Source organism: Pinus tabuliformis, chromosome Q (genome assembly GCF_031772625.1).
Source record: "Pinus tabuliformis cultivar Carrire ecotype Pingquan chromosome Q, CPIR1, whole genome shotgun sequence".
Classification (NCBI taxonomy): Eukaryota; Viridiplantae; Streptophyta; class Pinopsida; order Pinales; family Pinaceae; genus Pinus; species Pinus tabuliformis.
The window spans coordinates 1,386,431,782-1,386,444,985 of NC_142296.1; the positions used below are offsets into that span (position 1 = coordinate 1,386,431,782).

Below are 13,204 nucleotides of genomic sequence, written 5' to 3' on the forward strand. Positions count from 1 at the left end.
TTGTACCTGCAAGCATATAATTAGTTTGAAAACTAAAATTCACCCTTGTTTCCTTAGATGTAATAGGCACTTCTTCCTTGCTAGACATTATATGAACACTTCTCCTTTGTCGTTGTAATATTAGGTTCTCTTAATAACCTTTCCAACAATTTTATTTCCTCCTCAAATTTCATGAGAATTTCATCTGAATGCTTCTCTTTGTCCTTGCTTTGACTATCTCCATGAACCAAATTTTCCCTGTTCTCTTCACTAACAAGTTCTTGCAATTGTGCACCATCAACTGTATTTACCCACCGTGAATTATTTCCATTCTAACTATCCTTATGAAACAATGATGTTTTATGTTCCTCCATAATAGAAATATGTTTATGTTCTTCTCTTGTGCTTTTTCTCTTGTTGGTCTAACTCACAGGGATTTGAACTTTAAATCTCATGCTTTACATATTACTTCATAACAAGGCAATTGGCAATTGAGCTACACCATGCAGGCTTCTTCTCTCATGCTTTCAAAAAGCATACCTCCACCTTATTTATCCTATATGATAGTTTGAGTGACTTTCCAACTTCATCAACACCTGTAACCATACAAAAATCATTAGTTTTAAAATTGTAAGACTTTATTGTCTCATTCGATGACTAAGTCATCAATGCTTCATACTCCTATGAATTTTCCACATAGTTGTAAAGATCATCTACATATCTCTTCTCATCATCCTCATCACATTCATCTTGATTTCCTTGACCTCCTCGCTCCTTTGTTGACTACTTAACCTATGTTTCATCTTCACTTGTAACTTGTGCCACTTCACCTTTTTATGTAGCACCCATATGAATCTTTGTTCTTCAACATCTTGTTGTAGTAGCTCCATAAGGATATTCAATTGTGCCTTCATCTCAACGAGTTCCTTATCAAACTCTTCATCACTCATCTTCCTCTTGATGTCTTTCACCTTGAAATATTATTTCCTTCTGTTGTGGATTTCCCATGAACCTTCTTTATGAACTTTTATAGTCATCTTCTCTTTCTCTTGTCTTTTGTGAATTTCTCCTTGTCCACTAAGCCTCTACAATAGCAAGTTTGTTTCACCCTGCTACAAGTACCTCACCAAGTTTCCTCCTCTGAACTTGGACTTTTGGTAACTTTAAGGTCCTTTCTCTAAAACATTCTCTCTGAGCTTCCTCTGCTCTAGGCTTCTGCACTTCTCTTGAGAATTTTCCTTTTTCTACCTCTTTCCAACCTCAACTAGAATTATCACAACTCTCTGTTGTAAGGTTCTTCTACCATAATATCCTTCCTGTTGAAATATGGCAACAAGATTATTCCAATTTAATTTGTCCTTGAATTAAATTGTGAATTAAGATCGAATTTAGTCTTAACAACTACTTGGAAATAATTGATTAATTCATTTTGAATTAATTAGTTGGAGAAATTCAAGTTAGAAGTCTTTCTGAAGTCATGCAAGAGTTATCCCTTAAATTAAGGAGATAAGCCTTAAATTAAGGAGATAAGATTGAGCTATATTTGAGTTGTAATTAGTTAACTCAGTTTACTGAGTTAAGTCCAGTTAAATTAGTTCCAAACTGGTTGAGGAACTAATAGAGAGTTCATAGTCAATTGATGCATGCATGCACTCAACTAATGCTACTCCAGTTAACAGAAGATTCCCTCATCAAAAACTCATGCATGTCTATTCTGAGAAAGACCCAGTTAAGTTAAATGTCAAGGACAATGTACTATCAGTTACATGTGTTTTCTTATAAAGAAAACTTATGCATGCAGTCAAGGATCATTCCTTGAGGATTGCACAGTTCTGACAGTGTGTGAGATCAGTGTTCCACTTGGTTGAAGGAGAATCATCCCAGAGGAATAGCGCAAGGAAATAGGAGCTTGGAGGGCAGAGAGGAAGGCTTGAGAGAAGCCAAGATTTCCTAGGAGCATCTGTGAGGATTGTACTGAGAGTTGTCTAGCTGTGAGAGCTAAGGATTTGTATAATTCCTATGTATTTCCACCTTGTATGATAATACAGAGAGTGGGGTTTTTAGCTGAGGCTTTCCCCAAAGTATTTTCATGTGTATTGTGCATTGATTCTTCTTCTTTTGGTTATATTGTTTAGCTTGATCTTTAAGCTTCCGCAAATTGATAGTAGAAGTAGGTTATAGTATTCTGCTTTGATTTATATTGCATTATCAGGTTAACCTGTACCAAATTTTCTACATGGTATTAGAGCTGTTTTTGTAGAGATTTTTCTACATGGTATCAGAGCCAAGTTTATCAGAGCTGTGAACAGTATACTGACAAGAGAATTGGAAGTTTGAAGTTCGGGGTTGCAGGTGAAAATCAAATTCATATCATACTTCAAGGTTGGCCAATGACATTCTATGGCTTGAGACTCGAGTATGCCTTGGAAGGTAGCTCGAATTACATAGCATGGAAAGATAGAATGGAGGCTGTATTAGAAGACAATGACTTGAAGGATTTCATTGATCAAGAAATCCCAAAGCTAGCTTCAACTAATGCACAAGATTTGGCTGAATGGAAGAAGTGTGTGGAGAAGGTGAGATAGATCATCCTTGAGGGAGTTTGAGACCATATTTTCTTAAGTCTCCATGGGAAGGATACTCCATTTTCAATGTGGAAGACATTGAAGGACCTCTACTAGAACAGTAGCGACCAGAGGAAATTGGCGCTCAAGGATAAGCTTCGAAGAATCAAGATGGATAAGGGTGATACTATTTCCACATATTTGAATAAGCTCACCACCTGCAAAGATGAGCTTAGTAGTGTGGGAATAACTACTGGCGATGATGATATGGTGAGCCTCACTCTCCTTGGCCTTCTAAAGAGTTGGAATAACTACCAAGACTCTGTGAATGGAAGGGAGAAACTGCCGAATTGGGAATGACTGTGGTCGGATCTCATGCAGGAGGAGATCAGGAGGAGCACACGAGATGGTTATTCATCCAAGGATGATGATGAAGAAAATCTGGCCTTAGCAAGTAAGGCAAGGAAGGGAAGGGGAAGGCTTCCCATTCCAAAGCCAATTCTTCTCATGGAGGGAAGAAGGGTGACAAGTCTAAAGTGAGATGCTTTAATTGTCACAAGATGGGACATTATGCGACTAATTTCCCATCGAAGAAGTCCAAGAAGGGATCCTCGGAAGGATCAGAAGGTGAGGCATTAGCCTCTTATTTCAAAATGGACTTTACCCTCATCGCATGCATGGTGTCATCGATGATGGGTTGTGTCTGGTATCTTGACAATGGAGCCTCATTCCACTTACCGGTAATAAAAGTTTATTCAGTGCCTTGGAGGAGAAAGACCTCAAGATGCGCATAGAGATGGGTGATGATGGAAAGTATAGTTTTTCAGGTGTGGGCACGGTTGCTTTTTAGAGGGAGCATGGAGCTCCTATCACCTTGATAGATGTGAAGTATGTGCCTAGACTGAAGAAGAACTTGGTATCGGTCGTGATGTTGGAGGACAAAGGCTACGATGTTGTCTTCAGTAAAGGAAAGGCATTCCTAAGACACATAGCCATAGGTCAGACCATGAGGATAGGGATTCGGGTGAAGAACCTCTATAAACTAGAGGTAGATGATTGTGCAACATTGAGTACGAAAGCAAAATTGGTGCAAAGCCAAGACATTGGCGAGTTGTGGCACAGGCAGTTGGTCCATTTGCATCATGGAGCTTTGAAGATAATGCAGTAGATATCTACAGGACTTCCCAAAGGTAAACTTGAGCAAGTTGACACATGTAAAGGTTGTACCTTGGGAAATTACACCAAGTCTTCCTTTCATGATCGAGACAGTCGAGCGAAGACTATCTTAGAGTGAGTTCATACTGATGTGTGTGGACCATTCTCGATGGCATCCACAACGAAGCAAATGTATTATGTGATTTTCATTGATGACTATTCTCATAAATGCTGGATTTATTTCATGCAAAAGAAGGACCAAATTTTCACAATTTTTGTGAGTTCAAAGCTTTGGTCAAGAAAGAGTCAGGGAAGAAGATCAAGGCCTTGAGAAGCGACAATGGTGGAGAATATGTCTCTCAAGAGTTTAAGGACTTCTGTGCAGCGGAAGGAATTAAATGAGAGTTGACGACACCTCATAACCCATAGCAGAATGGGGTGCCCGAGAGGAAGAACAGAACTGTTGTAAGGGTAGCACGAGCAATGTTGCATGACCAAGGCCTACTACTTCACTTGTGGGTTGAGGCATGCAACATAACAGTCTATTTGCATAATAGAAGCCCACATCGCATACTTGGGATGAAGACACCAGAGGAAGCTTTCTCCGGTAAGAGACCAAATGTGGGTCACTTCAAGATCTTTGGCTCATCGGTATATTTCCATGTGACAAAGGATGCACGGAAGAAGCTTGAGCTGACATTAGAGTTGGGGATATTTGTACGGTACACTGATACACCTCACAACTATTGGGTGTACTTGCCTACCAGTAGGAGGACAGTGGTTCGCAGAGATCTCAAGTTTGATGAGCAGAAGGCCATGTGAGTTTCCCTTGAGAGGGAGCTCCAACTACAGGCTATGGAGGAACTGTTGGTTCCTAAGGAGGAGGAGCCTCAGACTGATGCAGAGCAGCCGCATGCAAAGGTTCCAGGAGTGAAGACATCCACTCAAGTAGAGTCTTCCAGAGATGGACGAAAGCACACAAGAGAAGATAAAAGATTGTTGGAGGATGCGAGAGAGAATGTGGGAGAACCATTTTCTCAGCGTAGACAGAGGAGGTCACCTAAGAGGTACACTAGATACATGGTCCTTGCTGGGGAATGTGTTGAGACTAAGCCATCCTCCTTTGAGGAAGCAATTCAGCAGTCGATTTGGGTTGATGCTATGGTGGAGGAGTATGACTTCATAGTTCGTAACAGTGTTTGGGACATGGTTTCGAGACCATAGAACAAGTCAATTGTGAGTTCCCGTTGGCTTTACAAGGTAAAGCAAGCTGCTGATTATGGAAGGATCATGTTGCTACAATATATTTTGAGAGAGGAGAAAGATACTCACATTTTGACAAAGGCATTGTCAAAGTGTAAATTCAAGTTCCATAGAGACAGGATCGGGGTGGCAGATAATCCCTTTCTTGTTGAGAGGGAGTGTTGAAATATGGCAACAAGAATATTCCAATTTAATTTGTCCTTGAATTAAATTGTGAATTAAAATCAAATTTAGTCTTAACTGCTACTTGGAAATAATTGATTAATTCATTTTGAATTAATTAGTTGGATAGATTCAAGTCAGAAGTCTTTCTGAAATCATGCAAGAGTTATCCCTTAAATTAAGGAGATAAGTCTTAAATTAAGGGGATAAGATTGAGTTATATTTGAGTTGTAATTAGTTAACTCAGTTTACTGAGTTAAGTCCAATTAAATTAGTTCCAAACTGGTTGAGGAACTAATAGAGAGTTAACAATCAGTTAATGCATGCATGCACTCAACTAATGCTACTCCAGTTAGCTGAAGATTCCCTCACCAGAAACTCATGCATGTCTATTTTGAGAGAGACCCAGTTAAGTTAAATGTCAAGGACAATGTACTATCAGTTGCATGTGTTTTCTTATAAAGAAAACTCATGCATGCAGTCAAGGATCATTCATTGAGGATTGCACAGTTCTGACAGTGTGTGAGATCAATGTTCCACTTGGTTGAAGGAGAATCATCCTAGAGGAACAGTGCAAGGAAATAGGAACTTGGAGGGTAGAGAGGAAGGGTTGAGAGAAGCCAAGATTTCCTGTGAGCATCTATGAGGATTGTACTAAGAATTGGCTAGCTGTGAGAGCTAAGGCTTTGTATAATTCCTAGGTATTTCCACCTTGTATGATAATACAGATAGTGGGGTTTTTAGCTAAGGCTTTCCCCAAAGTATTTTCATATGTATTGTGCATTGATTCTTCTTCTTTTGGTTATATTGTTCAACTCAATCTTTAAGTTTCCGCAAATTGATAGTAGAAGTAGGTTATAGTACTCTGCTTTGATTTATATTGCATTATCAGGTTAACCTGCACCAGATTTTCTACATGGTATCATAGGTGTTTTTGTAGAGATTTTTCTACACTTTTGCCAATTGCTTCTATCTGCAAATTAATATTTGACAAAGTTATTTAAAAAAAAACATAGAGATCTTACATTATTAGACAATATATGATCTACACTTCTTTCAATTCTACCAAATTCACTCCTGGGATTGTTTCTTGTCTCTCTATAAATTTCATTTTGCAGAATTCACCGTCTTTCACATGTTTCTACTCCCAAAGTAGAAAAAATCCTTTCCCTGTAAAATTTTAAAGAACATAAGTGTTCTTATTCCTCTTAAAAAATGAGCAACTTGCAAATATCATCGCCTGCTCAAATTAATTACAACATCAAAACTTTACTTGTCATATCTCACCAATTCATATCCTATGCAAGTTTTGCAAGCTTTATCTTTCTTCGATCTTCCCACCAAGAGATTTCTAGCTCTGATACCACTTAATGCAAGAAAATTCACTTTTCATGCCAATTCTGACTCTCTATTTCTGGGATTTCAATGCAATACAGACATCAAGGTGCCCATACACCTTTAAACACTTTTTGATCTTGTTCTTTGTTCATGCAATAAAAAAACGCATAAAATATCTATGCACCCTCACTTGTGATATTTAAATCTCATATCATTTAATAACTTTGTACATACATATTCAAACTTTGGCTTCTCTCTTGGCCTAATTCTACATTCATTTGGCCATTCGCTTTGCCCTTCGGATTACAATGATTAAATACAAAGTTACAAGAAAAGTATATTTTTTATACATCCATAAATCCCTCGATTTATTCCCTAAAGGTCTCATGATTTATTTCCTAAAGCTCTCATGCTTTTCAAGGTAAATTAGTTTTTTCCTTATGGAAAAAATCTTACCTATCCATATATTTTCTAAACCTATGACTCATACATCCTATAATAATAAAATAAACAAAGATTATTTACAAATAAGGAATCCATATTCATTTTAAATGTTGAATCCCATTTTTGAGCTTTTTTTCAAAAAGCTTGATGGATTTGGGAAGCTTTAATGTTCTTGCATCACCTTGATAAAGATTGTTGTAATGACTTTGTGCCTATTAATATTGTTGTATTGAATTCAAGCCTTGTGAACTCTTAAGTGAGTATACCTGTGGGATGACCTTAAGTGAATATACATGAGTTAGCTTTAAGTGAGTATACCTATGAGTTAGCTGATGAGCCTCAGTATTGCAACAAGGATGATGCAACTCCTAGTGCTACCAACTTTACTTTATCAACTCGGCGTTTCATACAAACTTGGAGGTGACAGTGCTATATACAGAGTAGATGCATCATTCTACTCATGTCACTTCTCAACTGGGGCACTTGACCATTAGGGTTCCATACCAGTCCTCTATTGACTAAAAGGAGTCTGACTATTGACAATGAATGTAAAGCTAGTTCTAATGTAGGAAAGTAAATGATTGTCTATTCAAGAAATGAAAGCAACCAAATGGTAAATGCTATGTAATGGTATAAATCATCTGGCTATGGAATGACACAACTCGCTTTGCAGAAAGGAAACTATGCTAAGCTTGCAATTGATCATCTAACTATTAGGACTCCTTAGAAATGGAAAGTTACTCTATCGTCTCAGAATTCACACATGCATGCATTAACTATCTCATTTACATCTTCAAAGAAGAAGAGTCTTTAAGTGCTAACTTTAGAAATATAAATGCCAATGTTATCTGTTCTTTCATGAGGGAAAGGAATGGGAAGGCTGGTCTAGGGGGCACTCATGGGCATGGAATCCAAGCTGAGGGGTTAAACTACTCCTATACTAGGTTATCCTATCATTTCTAGTCAAAATAGGGTCAAAACAGTCTTCTAAAGGAGACCCTATAACCGCTACAAGAAACTGCTACAGGATGTCCTAATCTGCTACAAGATGTCCTGAACTACTAATGTTATGCTCTTAACCTGCAAAGTAATACCCAGACACAGAATATGCGAAGAAAAGATACCCAGAACATAGAATATGCAAAGAAAAGATACCCAGAACACATAATAGCAATGATTTTATTATTCAGAGAGAAATGTTCACAGGCCTCTTCGAGGGGAAACCTCCAATAGAGCAGAGCTCGATTACAAAAACAAGACATGATACTCCTCGCAGGGAGTCTCTATCCTTTATATATGACTCATACATGCAATACCACGGGCCAATACCGTGGGTTTTATTAATACCATCTATCTAATACTACCGCCCATTTGCAACTAACTGTGGTCCCGTCATTAATTGCGGGTTAACCACTTACAAATATTAATATGGGCTTTATTGACTCTTGACTATGACGTGATCCCATGACATAAATAAGGGGGTTATGGTGGGACCCTAACATGCCCTCCCCCTTAAGACTAGCCTTGTCCTCAAGGCTGAAGCTGCGGAAACTGCTGAAGAATAGTGGCTGGTTCCCAAGTTGCATCTTCCGGAGAGGTGTCTTTCCATTTGACTAGGACTTCCTTAATCATGCGGCCGCAGGTGCTTGTCTCGTGTGTCTAGAACCTGTTCGGGTTGAAGCCAGATTGACCCTTCTTCGTCTAATTCAGGTAGACTGGTTTGAACTCGGCAATTGTTCCCAATCACTTTCTTGAGGCACGATACATGGAAAACTGGATGGATTTTTGCTGTAGGTGGCAAAGCCAACTTGTAAGCCACTTCTCCAATGCGTTGAAGTACTTGGTATGGTCTGTAGAATTTTGGAGAGAGCTTTTGACAACCCTTATCTTTGAGTGATGTTTGCTTATATGGTTGCAGCCTCAAAAAGACCTGATCCCCTTCTTGAAATTGGCGCTCTGAGCGATGTTGGTCGGCCTGTTGCTTCATGCGGTTCTGAGCTTGATGAAGATTCTCGCGAAGATGGGCGAGCGTGGTTGCGCGGTGTTGTAGGAGTTGATCCACTGCTTGTACTTTGGAGCATCCCTTGAGATAAGAAGTAGGGGAAGGCGGAAGTTGACCATAGACTGCTTCATAGGGAGTCATTTTGGTGGTGGCATGATAGTTGGTGTTATACCACCATTCAGCCAGAGGTAACCACTGTGCCCAAAGGTGTTGCTTTTCTGAAGTGAAACACCTAAGGTAGGTTTCTAGACATTTGTTGACGGCTTCGGTTTGACCATCTGTTTGCGGATGATATGAAGTACTGAGTTTGAGTTGAGTGCCTTGTATTCTGAAGAGTTCTTGCCAAAAAATGCTGGTGAAGATCGGGTCGCGGTCGGACACTATAGAAGTGGGCATGCCATGTAATTTGAAGATCTGATCCATGAAAGTTTGAGCAACCAAGGTTGGTGTAAACGTGTGGGGTAGGGCGCAGAAATGAGCATACTTCGACAGTCGGTCCACAACCACCATGATGACTGACTTGTTCCCTGATTTTGAAAGACCTGTAATGAAATCCATAGAAACCTCCGTCCAAATTGAGGCCGGAATGGGCAATGGTTGTAAGGTGCCTGGTGTCTTGACGGTTTCTCCTTTGTGGCGTTGACAGACATCACATTCGGTTACGAAAGTAAGGACGTCCTTTTTCATGCCTGTCCAAAAGAATGATCTTCTGGTGCGAGCATACATCTTCTGGAAGCCCGAATGTCCTGCAATGGGAGATGAGTGCAATTCTGCCAAAAGGCGACTTTTGAGGGTAGATGTTGGTGATATTACGACTCTGTCCTTGTAGCGAAGAATATCATTCTGCCACGAGTAGCCCTTGCTGGAATTAGGATCTACCTGCAATTGAGAAGTGACTTGGGAGAGCCCTGGGTGTGAAAACCATTCCCTGCGAGCCTCTTCAATCCAGTCTGGAATGGGAAGGGAAATTGCGAGCAGAGTACTTTCCTCCTCAAATTGGCACGATAATGCATCTGCTACACTGTTGTCTTTCCCTTTCTTGTAAATGATCTCATAATCATATCCCAACATCTTGGCTAACCATTTATTTTGTTGTGGGGAGGAGAGGCGTTGCTCCAAAAAATATTTAAGACTGTGATGATATGTGCAGATTTGGAAACGTCGCCCCAATAAGTAAGGTCGCCAGGTCTCCACTGCATATAAGATGGCCATCATCTCCTTATCGTAGGTAGATTGGCCCAGATTCCTCCCACTGAGTTGTTGGCTTGTGAAGGCCAATGGTCGTCCTTCCTGCATTAAGACCGCCTCAATACCTGTACCTGAAGCATCACATTTAATGACAAAGGATTTGGTGAAGTCAGGTAGTGCTAAGACTGGAGTGGTACACATGGCATTTTTGAGAGCGGTAAATGCCTGTTGTGCTTCCTCGGTCCAAAAGAAGGAATTTTTCTTTAGGAGTTGAGTGAGGGGCTTCGCTATGCGGCCATAGTTGCGGACAAATTTACGATAATAGCCTGTGAGACCCAAAAATCCTCTCAAGCTCTTCAAAGTCTTAGGTTGAGGCCATTCTTGCATTGCCTGGATCCTTTTGGGGTCCACCTTGACACCTTCACGCCCCACAATGTGGCCCAAATACTCAACTTCTTCCATGCCAAACGAACACTTAGACATCTTGACAAATAATTTGTGCTTTTGCAAGAGTAGATCTACATGCTGAAGATGTGCCGCCCAAGTGCCACTATAGATGAGAATGTCATCGAAGAAGACAAGGACAAATTTTCTGAGATATGGTTTGAGGATGTGATTCATAAGACTCTCAAAAGTAGAAGGGGCATTACAGAGACCAAATGGCATGACCAGGAACTCATAATGGCCTTCATGAGTTCTGAAAGCCGTCTTGGGAATGTCGACTTCCTTCATGCGAATTTGGTGGTAGCCGGAGCGAAGATCCAACTTAGTGAAGAATTGAGCCCCATTGAGTTCGTCCAGCAAATCGTCAACCACCGGAATGGGAACTTTATCTTTGATTGTCAACTTGTTGAGGGCCCTGAAGTCGGGACACATACGCCACTCCCCATCTTTCTTGAGGACCATGACCACTGGGGATGAATAAGGACTAATGCTGGGACGAATGACACCTGCTTCCAACAATTCCTTGATGATTTTTTCTATTTCATTCTTTTGAGTGAACGGATATCTGTATGGCCGCACATTTGGGGGTTGGGCCCCTGGAACCAAGGTGATGTTATGATCATGTTCCCCTCGCGAGGGTGGAAGCTCATGAGGCTTGTCAAAGACCGTCCGATGGTTATTTAAAATCTGCTGCATCTCAGGATGAATTGGCAGAGACCTGGTTTCGACTACCTGGATGGCATTAAATTGAGCTACCACTCCATGATGGCCCTTTTTTAACAATTTTTCCATCCGATGCGAGCTGATGACGGAGGGGGCTCCCGCCTAGAGGCCACGGAGGGTATGTGTGGAGTTGTTCTACTTAAAACTCATATATAACTCCTGGAAATCCATTGTGATTGGCCCAAGGGTGCGGAGCCATTCAGCGCCTAGGACAATGTCGCATCCCCCCATGTGTATGGCAAACATGTGGGTTTTCAACTGATAATCCCCCATTTGAAGTTTGACATTTTCACAGTGGCCTTCACATTTCATTGTGCCCCCATCTGCAATTTGGACTTGGAAGTTAGAAACTGCCCGTACAAAACAATGCGCTGCTTCGGCGATTTTTTGATGGATGAAATTATGGGTACTTCCACTATCAATCAAGACTATTACTGGGCGATGTTTAAGAAAACCCCTGATTTTGAGAGTTTGAGGGGAAGAGATTCCTGCCAACGCATTGAGCGAAATAATTGGTTCGTCAGATACAATCTCCTTTTGGTTGTCTTCTTCGATCGCCTCCGGTTCCTCAAGAGGTGGATCTTCCTCGGTGGAGCTGTAGTCAGTGGCATCTATTTGAAAAAACTTGGGCTCCTTGCATTTATGACCAGGGGAATATTTTTCATCACAGTAGTAACATAGTCCTTGCTTCCTTCTTTCGGCCATTTCCTGAGGTGACACCTTTTGGACCTTAAGTGTCTGAGTTGTGTTGTGAGCTTGTGGGGGACGACCTTTAGTGGGGAAATTGGGGCGGCTATATTGGGCTGTTATGGCACGTTCCACCTTACGGGCTACCTGGAAAGCCTCCGTCCATGTGGGAGGGTGGTGGAGTAGAACTTGAGCTTTGATGGCTTCTTTAAGACCACTGATAAAACATTCCGTGTAGAACTCATCTGAGAGATGCTGAGTGCGGAAGGCTAAGGCTTCAAAAGCGGTGATATATTCATCCACTGTACCTGTCTGTCGGAGCTTAGTGAGACGGCCCAAAAAGGAGTCTCCCTGTTCAAAGCGATCTCGAAGAGCTTTGGCAAATTGGGCCCAACTCGGAAAAGGTCCATTGCGACGTTGATGCCATTCCGCCCATTGCCATCGTTCATTGTCCAAGTACATGGTCCCCACTCCAAGCTTAGTCCAATCATCTTGGAGACGATTCAATTTGAAATACTGGTCCATTTGTGCTAGCCATGTGGACGGGTGAGAACCGTCATATTTCTGCATATCCAACTTGGGAGGTCTCTGACTGGGTGGTGAATGGGTGTGCCAGACGTGAGGAGAGTGGCTAGACTCACCCTCATGGTGTTCATGGTCATTATACGGTTCCTCGAGAGCTGGCTCCTTGCCCTTATCGAGTGCTTGCCGCACTTGGCTAGTTAGTCCGCTAATCATAGTTTTGAGCTCGTTCATATCTGTTTCAAGTTTGTCTAGCCTTTCATTGGCCATTGCTTGAGCTCTAGTTTCTACCATACACCAACTTGATGAAAAATTGGGACCGCCAAATTTTTTTTCTTCTAATAAATTGAATGGTACCACCGTGCTCAGCTCGTCATCCTGATGCTGATGGGCTAGATCACAAATAAGCGCTTCGGAAGATCTCAGATTTTTTTTTTTTTGGAAAACTCCTAATGGAGTTTTACTCCTTCTTGATCAATACTGCAGTCGCCAAATCCTCAAAATGTCAATGCTGCCAAAAGTCCTGCGAAAATTATATTCAGGTACAGGAACCCTTCACAACTACTCCGATCTGGTGGATCTGAGAGATCTGAATGGTGGAACAACTGCTGCTGCTGATCTGATGGAGCTGCGGGACTGATGTCTGCTGCTGCTGCACTTGCTGATCTGGAATAGATGATGTGTGATCCCCAGATAGAAAGGGAACTATGGTCTTGAGGAGTGTCAGGTGCTA

General features: G+C 41.2%; 1 protein-coding gene across 1 annotated transcript in view; it reads right to left on the reverse strand.

Moving 5' to 3' along the window:
* Nucleotides 1–568: 568 nt before the first annotated feature.
* Nucleotides 569–13,204, reverse strand: part of LOC149225094 (uncharacterized) — a 53,646-nt gene continuing 41,010 nt past the window's right edge. The window contains exon 2 of the mRNA XM_089388354.1: nucleotides 569–575. Within this exon, the coding sequence (XP_089244480.1) occupies nucleotides 569–575 (7 nt within the window). The remainder of the gene's footprint in view (nucleotides 576–13,204) is intronic.